The following is a 12,432-nucleotide window of genomic DNA, read 5'->3' on the forward strand; positions in this document are numbered from 1 at the left end:
AAGACCCTAAAAACAAAAACTTTGTCACGGGTGACCTAAAATTGCCCCACTCTGTTTAGCTCAGCAGCTGTTGCTATTACAGCACCAGCCACAGGTCATACTTTGCTCACAACTCCTTTTCAACCCTTCTTAACAAGACCTGCTTCATTGTTTTAAAGAATACAATGCTGATACTTGAACTAGATTTAGTCGCTGGTGATTTATTCACAAAATTGTCATAAAAGAAGCTTTCTTTGAAACTGCTGACAATGTCTTTGCAGAACATCACTTTTACACTGAGTTTGGAGAAGTAACTAAGATTGCATCAGAGCACATTTCTTAGGGAGATCTTTAAGCACGTAAATATAGTTCACTACAGATACTCATTCTGAGGTCATCTGCACCTTAAAGAAAATGATAAAAATGTTTTATGGTATCATATGGCTCTAGACCGGGGTGGGCAAACTATAGCCCACAGACCAACCCAGCACTTGTATGGCCTGCAAGGTAAGAACGATTTTTACATTTTAAAATTGTTTAAACATTCAAAAAGAAAGACGAATATGCAACAGAGATGTATGTGGCCTGCGGTGCCTCAAATACTCACTATCTGGTTCTGGGAGTTTGCCTCCTCTTCTCTAGGCCTTCAGCAAATAACTCCATAATGGAAATACAGTATAGTACTTGCCAGTGCACTTCTCTGCAGGATGGTTCCAGTGTGTATTCATCAGAATGAAAATATTTTATACATTTAAGACCTCTCTCGCTTCTTTGTTGAATGTAATAGCATTTGTGTTTAAATATTTACACCATAAAATTATTTTTTCGTACCAGTTTTACTAGATCTTTAATGGCCTGCTGCAAAGTGCCTAAACCTTTGAATAAAGTTACATGATTTTGTTTTCATTATGAAGGGAATTACATTCCATACTGTAAAGTCCAAAGATGCTAGTTGCATTCACTTTTTAAGCTGACTTCCAAAAAGTTGAGATCTTTTGACCATCTTCCCTCACGCCATATAAAATATGTCGTGTGGCAGCTGTCAAGGAACTAATAAGCTCTCACAGTCATGGGTACTTTTTTTTTTTTAACTTTCTAAAAGGAAAAGTTCAAAGTCCTTTCCACCATTAGTCCTTGTTTCCTTTTGGCTTTTCTTTTTAGAGCTTAAGTACTTAATACCAATTAATAAGTCTGTTTCAATAAATAGGTATTATTAAATCAGTTTCTGTTTAATGTACTGATGAGGCATTGTCTACTGTCCACCATTTCCACACATGTAGTATTTCTGAGTTGTTAATGTGACAGATAAACCGTTCACGTTAATATAAAGGTTCCTAGTTTCCTTTTGGTGCATGTGTCTGTTCTACTAGCAATTATTTACTAAGCATAGGTTGTACTGAACCTTTGCAAGGAACTAACCATTTTCAGATGATCTCAGATCTGCTTATTGACTTTTTCCATTTGATTTGCCAATACCACAATCATTTTTCTAGAAGATAGAATTATGTATTTTTATCTAATCTGCTATAATCTAGGCTATGTTTCATTATCTCTCTAGGTGAAAGTATTAAAATGATAACTTTTGAAATAAGACTTCTGGTAATGTTTTACCCTGGTTTATATTAATATATACATTTATATAAAGGTAGGGCCACCATGTTTAGTTGTACGGTCTGTGCACTGCACAAAGCACCCACTTGAGGGAGGGGGGTTAGTGGAGGCCAAAATCTAACCTGTGCTCAGCTTGTCGAGGTATGTGCCTTGGTAGGGTTGCATCTTGGGACACCCTTTTCCAGTTTCTGGGTGAAACGGTCTGTATAGGCCAACAGCAATCCTGTTCACGGGAAAGATCTTCTTTATCCTTAGCGTTTTGAACTATGCCGCAGTACCTTTCTACTCCAAGCCTAGATAATTTGCAAAGCAAAAGCTAGTTAAACATTTATGAATATACAGCGTTCTCAACTTTAGGAGCTCTGGAGTAAACACAGGAACCCTACAGCTTCACACAACAAAGGGGTACAGATCAAAAACAGAAAAAACATACTGGGGCGCCTGGGTGGCGCAGTTGTTGAGCGTCTGCCTTCGGCTCAGGGCGTGGTCCTGGCGTTCTGGGATCGAGTCCCACATCGGGCCCCTCCGCTGGGAGCCTGCTTCTTCCTCTCCCACTCCCCTGCTGTGTTCCCTCTCTCGCTGGCTGTCTCTCTGTCACATAAATAAATAAAATCTTTAAAAAAAAAAAAAAAGAAAAAACATGCTGCACGAGCCATTGTATGTCTGTGGTTTCCATGGTTTCTGTCTTCAGCAATGGCCAAAGTGCCATCAGCAAGACGTGAAACGCAACTAGAATTTCCCACTTCTCACTCAGTAATCCATGGCTTTTCAAATATTAGTTTTCCTAACCAAACCCGCTGGAATGCGTAGTTTGAATCGCTGCTGACCATATGGCAGATAGGTCAACTGGTTCCTCCTTTCTGTGTCAGGAAGGGCCATCCATGCCTGAATCAACAGGCTGCCAACGAAAACAAGCTGCAAATTAGCAAAGTGATTTGGACGCTGCTTTGCAAAAGTAAGGACTTTTCAGGGGTTGGGATTAGCTTTAATTCCACCTCAGAGCAGTTTATGTCTTTCTAAAGCCAGCCTGCCACATACACCCTCCAAACACAGGCATTCACCGTTGGAGTGAATTTCTGTTGAGCTGATGGGTCTTAGCTCTAGCATGCCGGGGCCGGGGTGGGGGGGGGATTTTTTCCCCCTACCATCCCCCAGCTTTTTTTCCTTCCTTTTTTTCCTTTAGCCCTGGACTGGAATACAGGACTACGTAGGTGCTAGAGAAAGCAGGACCTGTCTCACTTGGTAAGCCAGCCTAGTCCCAAAATAGGGCTGATTCTCAAATGTGGAGAAAGCATATAAAGAGAAAGGAGATTCGTTTCTCGAACCTTGCTATGTGGGAACCATATGGCACTGTGCCATGCACTCAGCAAAGTTTGGAATGCTGTGTCCATGTTAGGTGCTAGGAGCACGTGGAGAGAACAAGACATCCTGCCCTAGGCACTTACACTGTAGTGCCCGACAAGTAAGTGCCAGTTACATTTGGGTAAGTGTCATGGAGGGAGGGAACAGAGCTTTGGGAGTGTGCAGGCGGGAACTGGAGATGGGGACACTTCTCTGAAGAGGAACGTTATGTTAACTGAAGAGTAAGAGGAGTTAGGAAAAGAAAGGCTGGTTACAGCAGAGCAAGAAGTGAGTGTCTGGAGAGATGAGCAGGAATTAAATCACGCAGGGCTTTCAAAGCCACGTTGAGAACCTGAATTTGGAAAGCTCCTGAAAGGGTGGAGAATAGACTAAAGGGACCCAGTGTGGGTGCAGGGGTACCAGATAGAAGATCAAATATATCTGAGTTATATGGGAAGTCGCGGATTTGGGGTGAGTTCGTGAGTGAGTTTGGGCTTCATTGAGTATGAGGTCTGTGTGAGAGAAAATCCTGGCGGAGAGCTTAAAGGTAATAAAATACTGTGGATCAGGAGCTCAGCTGAGCAACTTTGTTGAAAACAGAACTCTGAGAAAAACACATGATATTTGAAGCCATGAGTGTGGAGGAGATCACGGAAGGAAAGAAGAGAGTCTCAGGCTGAGTCCTCTAAACCAAAGCATTTAAGGATTAGGTAGAGGAATCATGAAGGGCGGGGGCACCTCCAACCAAAGAGAATCACCACTCACTTGGGAAGGAATCCGGGGGCGAGAGCCCGAGTTCTCGTTCCTCAGGGTCTGTGTGTGCCAGAGGCTGGGCTGGCGCAGCCGTGGCTGCTGGCAAGGCTAGCTCTGCTCCACGAGGCATGTGGGGGCGGGAGGCAGGAGCCCTGACCCAGCACTGCCCTGAGGCAGCAGCTCCAAGGGTAGCCCATTGGCATTGAGTCCTGACGTACTCCGTGTCCTCGTTGGTGTCTAAAGACCTGGCTTAGGATCTTGGGCCCCCACCGAAAAGGTGTCTGACTTTAGCCAAGTCACTTAACTTTCAGTGTTGGATTCTGGATCTGTAAAATGTAGGACTGTCTAGAGGGTTAGAACCATGGTGTAACGTGTATGTAATTATAGTGGGCTTTCTGAATAGGATCCTTCCTGGAAGAATGTCTGGGCTGGGCCTGCCAGGGGTACCTCAAAACTGGTGGACAGCCCTGAGGAGTCAGCCTCTCTTCTAGGTCCCTCTCCCATTGACCAGTCTGTCCTGGAACAAGGGACCAACCAACTTTCCTCCCCTTCCTGGTCGTCAGGCGCCAGCTTGTGCTCACAGAACCTGTTTGTCTTAGAGGTGGGGACGGTTCCTCTGCCTTATCCCACTCCAGTTTTTCAGACTCAGGTGTGGCTGAACAAGCACTAGACTGAGACTTCTTACACTAGAGTAAAACACCCACCCATTGTAAAGAGGTGGGCTGGAAGGGAGTTAAGATTGTTATGACCTCTGAACAGCACACACATTTCTGAGGTCACCCTGCCACGCATATCCACTACATACAGCTCCCTAGGTTTCTCCCTGGCCACTCCAGAACCTTCCTGAGAGGTCATAGTTGCCTGTCCTGAAGTCTGTTCAATTTACTCCAATAAATTTAACCCCTATCTAACTCTCTCCCCACTTCGATTCATCCCCTAAACTTCCCCAAAGACATTTCTGCTGAGGAAAAAAGATGCGTCTTTAGGGGGCTTAAAGAAGATGAGTTAACGTTATGTCATTCTGCCCACCCGGATGGTCGTGTGCTCCATGCCAGGCCTTGGACTCTCAGCCATCGAGTGTGACAGGAGTTCTCAGTCTGGGAAAAAATCCAGTCAGGTCCCTCCCTGGGGCTGTACTCTTGGCCTCGTGTGCCCCAGATTTAATTGGTGCTACCATCCTCTTTCGGCCTTCACCTGCCAGAGAGTTTCCAGGGAGTCTGGGCTTCCATAATCCTCCAGCTATCTCTTACCATCACCACTGAAACCTATACTCAAGCCCCCTCCCCCTTTTTCCTCCTTCCTACCACCGCTCACTTGCCCCTCATCCTCATCCCACACTCTTCTCTCATCCAGCCACTCCCCCCGACCCAGGACCCTCTAAATTAGCAAGAAGGACAAGGAGCCTGAGAGGTGAACACTCTCACAGAATATCCAGTATAGCACCAGTGTCCAAGGACACCATCCTGCCGTTTTGACAGACCCTGCCCAGTTTAGGCTGGGCCACCCCTCGCTCGTGGATCACCATCTACCTCTGGGGTCCCTGCCTTCAGTCTCCCCTTCCCAGCCTCTGCACCACCATTTGGGGTGCTATAATGAACTCTTGAAAACAGAGACTTGTCAAGACCGTCAAAGGACCAAGTTAAAACTGCAGGTATGGCATTCAAAGTCCTTCCCAGGGTACTTCTAATCTATCTTTGGAACTTCAACTCCCAGTATTTACCCCTCCAACCACATTAAGCCTGAAATGTTCCCAGAAATGTCCTGTGTATTCCCACCTCTGTAGCTCTGCCCAGGAGTGCCCTCTCCTTGCCTGCCGGCACAAGTCCTTACCATCTCAAAACCCATGTGGTAGGTTCAACAGGGCCATCGGTTTTGGGAGCCCCTCCTCATCCCTTTTATCTGGGCTGGTCTTGTGACTTGCTCTGACCAACAGAATGTGGTGGCAGTGATACGATGCAAGTTCTGAAGGCCAGGCCACAGGGGCCTTGTGGCTGCTGCCCTCCTCATCTTGGAACCCCGGGACCGCCGTGCCGTGAGGCAGCCCAGGATGAAGGAGCACAAAGAGCTCGAGGCCCGGCTGTCCCCAGCTGACCCATTAACTGACTGGAGCCACAGGAGAGAGCCAGGCGGGTCCGGCACAAGAGCCTCCCAGGCCACCCACAGAATCTTGAAAAATACTAGATGTTGGTAGTTTCAAGCCATTACATTTAGGAATGGTTTGTGACACAGCACTAGATAACCGATATAATCCAGTTCTTTTTTTTTTTTTAAGATGTTATTTATTTGAGAGAGAGACAGCCAGCGAGAGAGGGAACACAAGCAGGGGGAGTGGGAGAGGAAGAAGCAGGCTCCCAGCGGAGGAGCCCGATGCAGAACGCTGGGATCACGCCCTGAGCCAAAGGCAGACGCTTAACGACTGCACCACCCAGGCGCCGCTGATATAATCCAGTTCCACTGTGAAGTCTTCCTTGGCTCGCTCAGGTTCCCTTCTCCAAGCTCCCTCTCTGTGTTTTGTATGCATCTCAACCCTTTATAATTATTCAATATCTGGCTCTCCCAAGAGACGGTGAGCTCTTGAGGACCAAGACCAAGTCTGAATCACCTCTCACCTGACCCCTCACAGTGATAATGGGATGAAGCCCATGGTCATTTGCCAAATACTGTATGCTTGGATGTCATTAATGTGTTTAGAAAATATGCCTGTATGAACATTTTACATACAATTTCCCCAACAAAGATTTCAGAGCATATTCTATGTTTTTTTAAATTTCTTTAAAGATTTTATAAATTTGTCAGAGAGAGAGCACAAGCAGGAGGAGCAGCAGGCAGAGGGAGAAGCAGGCTCCCTGCTGAGCAAGGAGCCAGATGCAGGACTCTATCCCAGGACCCTGGGATCATGACCTAAGCCAACTGTCTGAGCCACCCAGGCATCCCAGAGCACATACTATGTTAACAGAACAGGCCCCAGGCCCTAGAGTTGCCTGCAGTCCCTCAGGGAGAACTGATCATGAAAATAGAGTGTTCAAGCATTTGAGTCAGGCATACTGCTGGAGAGGCCAAGGCTGTCGTGGGTGGAGTCAAAAAACCAGGAGAGCTGGCATTTAGCTTCACCACAAAGGGTAAGCAGTCACTGTAGGGAGGAAGCTTGTAGCTGTCCCCCGCTTCACCCTCCCTCCAAGGAGGACGGATGTCATGGATTGGTCAGATTCAAGAATATGGAACCAAGCCCAGTCCTGGGGGTGGGGCCTCAGCATGTGAAAGCAGGGGTTAAAGGTAGGTCCCAGTCTGGGGACGGCTCCTGTCTATTTCTTCTCTCTCAGACACTCGAGGTAAGACGGGGGCTTGGGCTGCTTCCCATCAGCAAGGAGGTGCGTCTTCTCCCCCTCCCTGCACCCTTCTCCTTAGAGGGCGAAGCAAGAACCAGAGGGAGGACAGGGAGGGAAAGGAAGCAGGACAAAGCTTCTGGGTTAGGGCTCCATGCTTGGAGTTGGGGACAAGAGTAATAAAAAATGTGTTTGCCTGCCATCTCCACTGTGCACATATTCCCCAGGAATACCTTAGGGTGGAAGGGGGCTGGTGGATGACCCAGGAATCCATGTTCCATTCATCCATCTCGGCATGAAACCAGAGGGAATAACCAAGAGAAACTTCCTGTTCCTAGGAACACAAGAAAGAGAATCCCAGGCAGAGTAAATAGCATTGCAAAGGAAAGGACACATACATGCGGAGCAATAAGTGGAGAAAGAAGTGAAGTGACAGGGTCACAGAGGAGCTTTATATGATCCTCCTCTGCCCCATAAACATTCCTGTGTTAGTTGCTAATGTTGCTATAGTGCCCACTTACTGCGTGCCGTGCATGGGTCACCTCACACGAATCAAGTCCCATCATCCTCCGAGGCACTGAGATAAAGGACTTGCCCATGTTCCCACCATGAGGAACGTGAGGCTTAAAAGGGTCACCTAAGTGGGGGTCTGTCCTCTTCTACCAGCTTGGCTACTCAGCAGCCACGGTAACAAGGACACACAGTTGAATTGAGCTCGTAGTACCAGGTTTCCTGCAGGAGGTGGTACTTGGGCTGGGTCCTGAGGGACAAGGGATCAGGGCCGGCAGAGTCTGTGAAAGCCTAAGGTGTGGTGACTCCGAGTGCATTGAGAAAAGGGGGACATCCAGCAAAAAGAACCACGGAGGACACCCAAGGTTCCACGGTGTCAGCATCTAGGAACAGAGTTCTGCACACCAGTGCCACCCTCAGGAACAGGACGCCGCCCAACCTGTTCCTTACTCCTATCAAAAAGTGGCTCTGATTCAGCTTCCTGGATCAGCTCTATCAAAGTAAATGCAAGTTTCCTTGAGACAAGAATTACTGCTGCATTTGGACGGAGATGAGGACGTCCGCTAGGTGGAGAGGAGGAAATGAGCACAGGGAATTGAGAGACATGGTTAGAGAGGGAGGAGGAAGGCAGGAGAGAGTGGCATCTCTGAAACAGAGTGGAGTGTGTTTCAAGAAGGACAGGACCCAGTGCGAAGGAATTTCGCAGGGAGCAAATACAAGAGAGGCTGTTGCGATCTGGAGTTCATCTTGCAAGGATTGTCACGAGAGCAGGGCTCGAGGGGCCGCTGGGCAGGTGCAGGAGTTAGATACACAGCGAAGAGGGCCTGACCTGGCATGTCTGGGGAACAGAAAATAATGCCAGGCAGGAAGAAAAAGAAGTGGGGCCAGAGGAAGTGGAAGAAGTCATAATATCAGTGTCACTCGCAGATTGGCTACTTTATGCTCATTTAATGCTCTCAACGACCCTGCAAAGTAGGAAGCTACTAGCCCTTTCTTACAAACAACACTCAGCCCTAGAGATCGGAAGTGACTTGTTCAAGAGGATACGCGGAAGTGGGGACACCAGAATCTGACCTGGGTCTGAGTCCGGTGCTATCACCTCATGCTTCCTTGACTAAGGTGGAAGGGGGGAATAGATCAGAGAGAGTCAGGGCTGACAGGGATGGAGAGGAGGGAATAAGCATGGAGAGACTCCAGGATATGGAGCCCGGATATAAGTCCAGGGGGGAGAGAGTCAGGGCTTCTGGGTGGAGCAACTGGGTGGCTGGTGGTACCATTTACTGAAGTGGAAAAGCAGGATATGAATCCACGGGGAAATGAAAATTTTGACTTTGACGTGAGTCTGCTTGGCCTAGGTGGCATCCCAGGGAGACGTGAGGAGACAATCAGATTCTGAAGGTCGGACCACTCCAGACTGGGAGCCGTGAGATGCTTCCCTGTAATCTTGAATTGTGATTTCCTTTGACCTTGTAGCAGCAAAGTTGAGAAGGGCCTGGTTCTGGGAGAGACGTGATGGGGCCAGAACGCCCTTCCACTGATGTCAAACATGATTCTTGGCTCACCTCTGACTCGGTTTCCCCCACAGATGGCTTTTCCCTGCCGCAGGTCCATGAATCCCAAGACTCTGACCCTCCTTCTGGTGGGTGTGAGTTTCTTGGCCCTGCATCTCTGGTTCCTCCAAGCCTCCAGGTCCCAGCGGGAGAAGAAGAGGGATGGCTCTGCGGAGGCTGCCCCTGTTGCCCCTGTGGCCATACAGCCGTCGGCGTTCGGCTCAGGGTTCCGAGGTGTGGCCAACGACTCAGCCAACCCCACGGTCAACTTCGAGCAGCTGCCCGCGCATCCAAGACTTCCTGCGGTACCGCCACTGTCGCCCCTTTCCCCTGCTCCGGGACGCGCAGGCCAAGTGTTTGGGCTGCCGCGGGGTCTTCCTGCCGCTGGCGGTCAAGTCGTCGCCCGCCAACTACGACCGGCGCGAGCTCATCCGCCGCACGTGGCGGCAGGTGCGCCGTCTCTCCCTGCTGGGCACCCGGGAGCCGGAGGACGCCCTGCGGGCGGGGTGGCTGGCGGCGCTGGTGGGGCTGGAGGCGCGCAAGCACGGCGACATGCTGCAGGGGGCCTTCACCTTCCTCAACCTCACGCTCCAGCACCTACACCTGCTCAAGTGGCTGGCCGAGGGCTGCCCGCGCTTCCTGCTCGGCGGCGACGACGACGTCTTGGTGCACGGGCTCCCCTTCCTGGAGACGCCGCGGCCGGACCGCCAGCTCTTCGCGGGACGGCTCCTGTCCGGCTCGGTGCCCATCCGCGACCGCTGGAGCAAGCAGTCCGTGCGCCCGCAGCTCTTCGCCGGGCAGGCCTAAGCGGTGTACCGCGGCGGCTTCCTGCTGTCCGGCCCCGCGCACGGCCGCCCGCCACGCCACGCCCCTCCCCACCAAAGACGCCCTGTGTCTGAAGCGTGCGGGCCTGGCGTCAGCAGTCGCAAGCGCATCCATCCGGCCCTTCGACGTGCAGCTGCCTGGCAGTCCTCTTTCCATCCCCGCCTGTACCGCGAGCTGGTGCTCCGGCACCGCTCCGCGCCCTACGAGATGTTGCTCATGGGGAAGGCGCTGCACGACCCCGGGCTGAGCTGCGGCCGCGGCCGGAGGATCTCCTGAGGACGGCTGGGCCGGACTGCGGGAGGGGGAGCAGCCTCCACGTGTGACGCTTTCCGAGCTGAGAACGCGTCTTCCCCGCTATGGATACCTTCTATCCCCCCGGCTCGGGGCCCCCGATCCCCAGCTGCACACTGGAGTCACCTGGGTGGGGTGGAAAAGGTGGGCGTCCTGTCCCCGCCTCCACAGCTTCTGACTATATCGGCCTGGGGTGTCCTCAGACATCCGGATATTTTTTAAGTTCCTCAGTCGATCCGCATGTACAGCTGGGAATGAAGCCACTGGGCAAGGCATGTCGTTGAACCTTCCGGACGCAGCCCCATCGCCCCGTCTAGGAGCGGGCCGCCGCCGGCTCCTGCGCTGTCAGTGCGGACCGTGGAGCAAGGCACGTGTGAGGAGCCAGGATGGAACGTCACCTGCTGGGTGCAGTACACGGGAGTCATTGCCATCATTCGCTCCGCAGGCGAGTACGGAGCGAGCTGGACGGACGGTCAGCAGACGGATCCCCTCCCCCTGAAGTCAGTTCACATTTGGGACCTGGAAAGCAACCAAGTCAGAGCCTGGGGGGTCTGACAGCCTTCCTCCCACCCAATTCTCTCCGCCACTCCCCCACCCCCCAACATGTCTGTGAAGTCAAATTCCCCATTGTGCAAAGTGAGGCTCAGGGAGGACAGTGACTGATCCAGGGCCATGCGGTCATTCCCAGTCCTCCTACTGCTGTGGTCCCCTCCACATTCACGGACCCCAGCTAACAGCCTCTTCTAATGGCCTTGCCGACGCACACCTGCCCCACCAGCACTTACTCCCGGGATGGGGGTGGGGCTGGGGGCACAGACAGGCTCCTTGTCAGGGTCTGGGCCTCAGGGTTGGTCAGCCTTGGGGAACCAAGCTGGGGGTTCAGGGTGGGATCAGCATGGGGGTCAGTGATGGTGAAACTGTGAAAGACGCTGATTGGGAAATCTGGACAGTATTTGGAAAGCCTGTGGAGGTCACTGTACGGAACTATGTCGGGGGTGGGGAATCCGCTTAGTAGCCTTGAGGGACAATGATTAGGGAGTGTGCAGGGGTGACTGGAGTCTGTTGTGAGCCTCAGTTAGGAGGCTGGGGGCTCAGTGATCAGGACTCTGGGGATCGGGCGGTGCTCCTGACCTCCAGGAGCTGTCAGCCATCTTGGCAAAGTTGGAAAATCAAGGAAACCCGTTCAGGGTGAGGCAGAAATGTGTATCAAGGTCCCAGCTGTGGGAGACAGACAGGAGGGACACAACTTCAAGGAGGAAGGAGCCCGGGTGGGAAGTCAGGAGGCTGACCAAAGGCCTTCCCTGCGCTCAGGACAAGGTCCATTCCTCCCCGCTGGCGGAGTCCATCCGGACAGAAGCACATGCAGTGTCCTGCTTTGTGGGGCTCCTCCTGCCTCTGCGTGTCCACACAAGCTCTCATCCCTTCGCAGGAAACGTCTTCCAACCACGGCCACCATCCACGTCTGTTGCAGAGTGGTGGCCAGCTGTGCGCCAAAACCTGCCACTCCCTCCCTCTGTCCCTCCCCGCGCACGCCTAGACTACACTGCCCAGCTTCCGTCGCAAGGAGGCCTGGCCCTGTGACCAGGCGTAGATGACTGTGGACGCCACGAGGAGCACACCTGAGCCCTGCCTGCCTGCGCTCGCCTTCCCCTTCCCCTGGACTGGAGCATGGGTGGGCCCGTGACCCAGCTCTGACCCGGCCGATGAGGACGGCGCTCCAGGCCTGCTTCAAAACAAAGAACTGCTCTACCCAAAGTGTCAATAGCGCTGAGGCTGAGAAACCTCTTTTTCTCTCTGCAAGGACCCAGAGTCTACCCCGAATCCCCAACAGACCTTCACCCAACTCCTGATGCGTATCCTAGCGCCTCGAGGGTCACCTCAGCTTGAACGTGCTGCGGGCACACGTCGGGCCTGCCCCCCACCCATGGTCCCAGCTCAGTAAACGGCACTATCATCCCCTGATTTGTCCGCGCCAAGAGGCGGAAGGTGATGATGCCCCTCAGACTCTCCTTCTCCCTCACAGCCCATTTGCTCCATCACCAAGTTCCATTGATCTGCCCTCCAAAATCTCTCTCCAGTCGGTTCTCGTCTGTCCATCTCTTTCTCCACGGCGCCAGTCCGGCCTGGTAACCACCAGCTCTCATGTGGGCCAGAGCCCCCTAGGGATCCACTCTCCACCTTACAGCAGCCAAAAGGCCCATCTGGTCATAACGTGGCCATTCTCAAAATCTAGCCCTACTGTCCTCGGA

At 51.9% G+C, this 12,432-nt stretch overlaps 1 protein-coding gene across 1 annotated transcript; it reads left to right on the forward strand.

The window, feature by feature from the left end:
* Positions 1 to 9,102: 9,102 nt before the first annotated feature.
* Positions 9,103 to 10,168, forward strand: B3GNT6 (UDP-GlcNAc:betaGal beta-1,3-N-acetylglucosaminyltransferase 6). The gene is given in 4 exon segments (XM_040630683.1): positions 9,103 to 9,350; positions 9,352 to 9,909; positions 9,911 to 10,032; positions 10,035 to 10,168. Coding segments are annotated over 4 exon segments (1,062 nt in total).
* Positions 10,169 to 12,432: the final 2,264 nt, after the last annotated feature.

This window comes from Ursus maritimus, unplaced genomic scaffold, assembly GCF_017311325.1.
Source record: "Ursus maritimus isolate PB19 unplaced genomic scaffold, ASM1731132v1 scaffold_16, whole genome shotgun sequence".
NCBI lineage: Eukaryota > Metazoa > Chordata > Mammalia > Carnivora > Ursidae > Ursus > Ursus maritimus.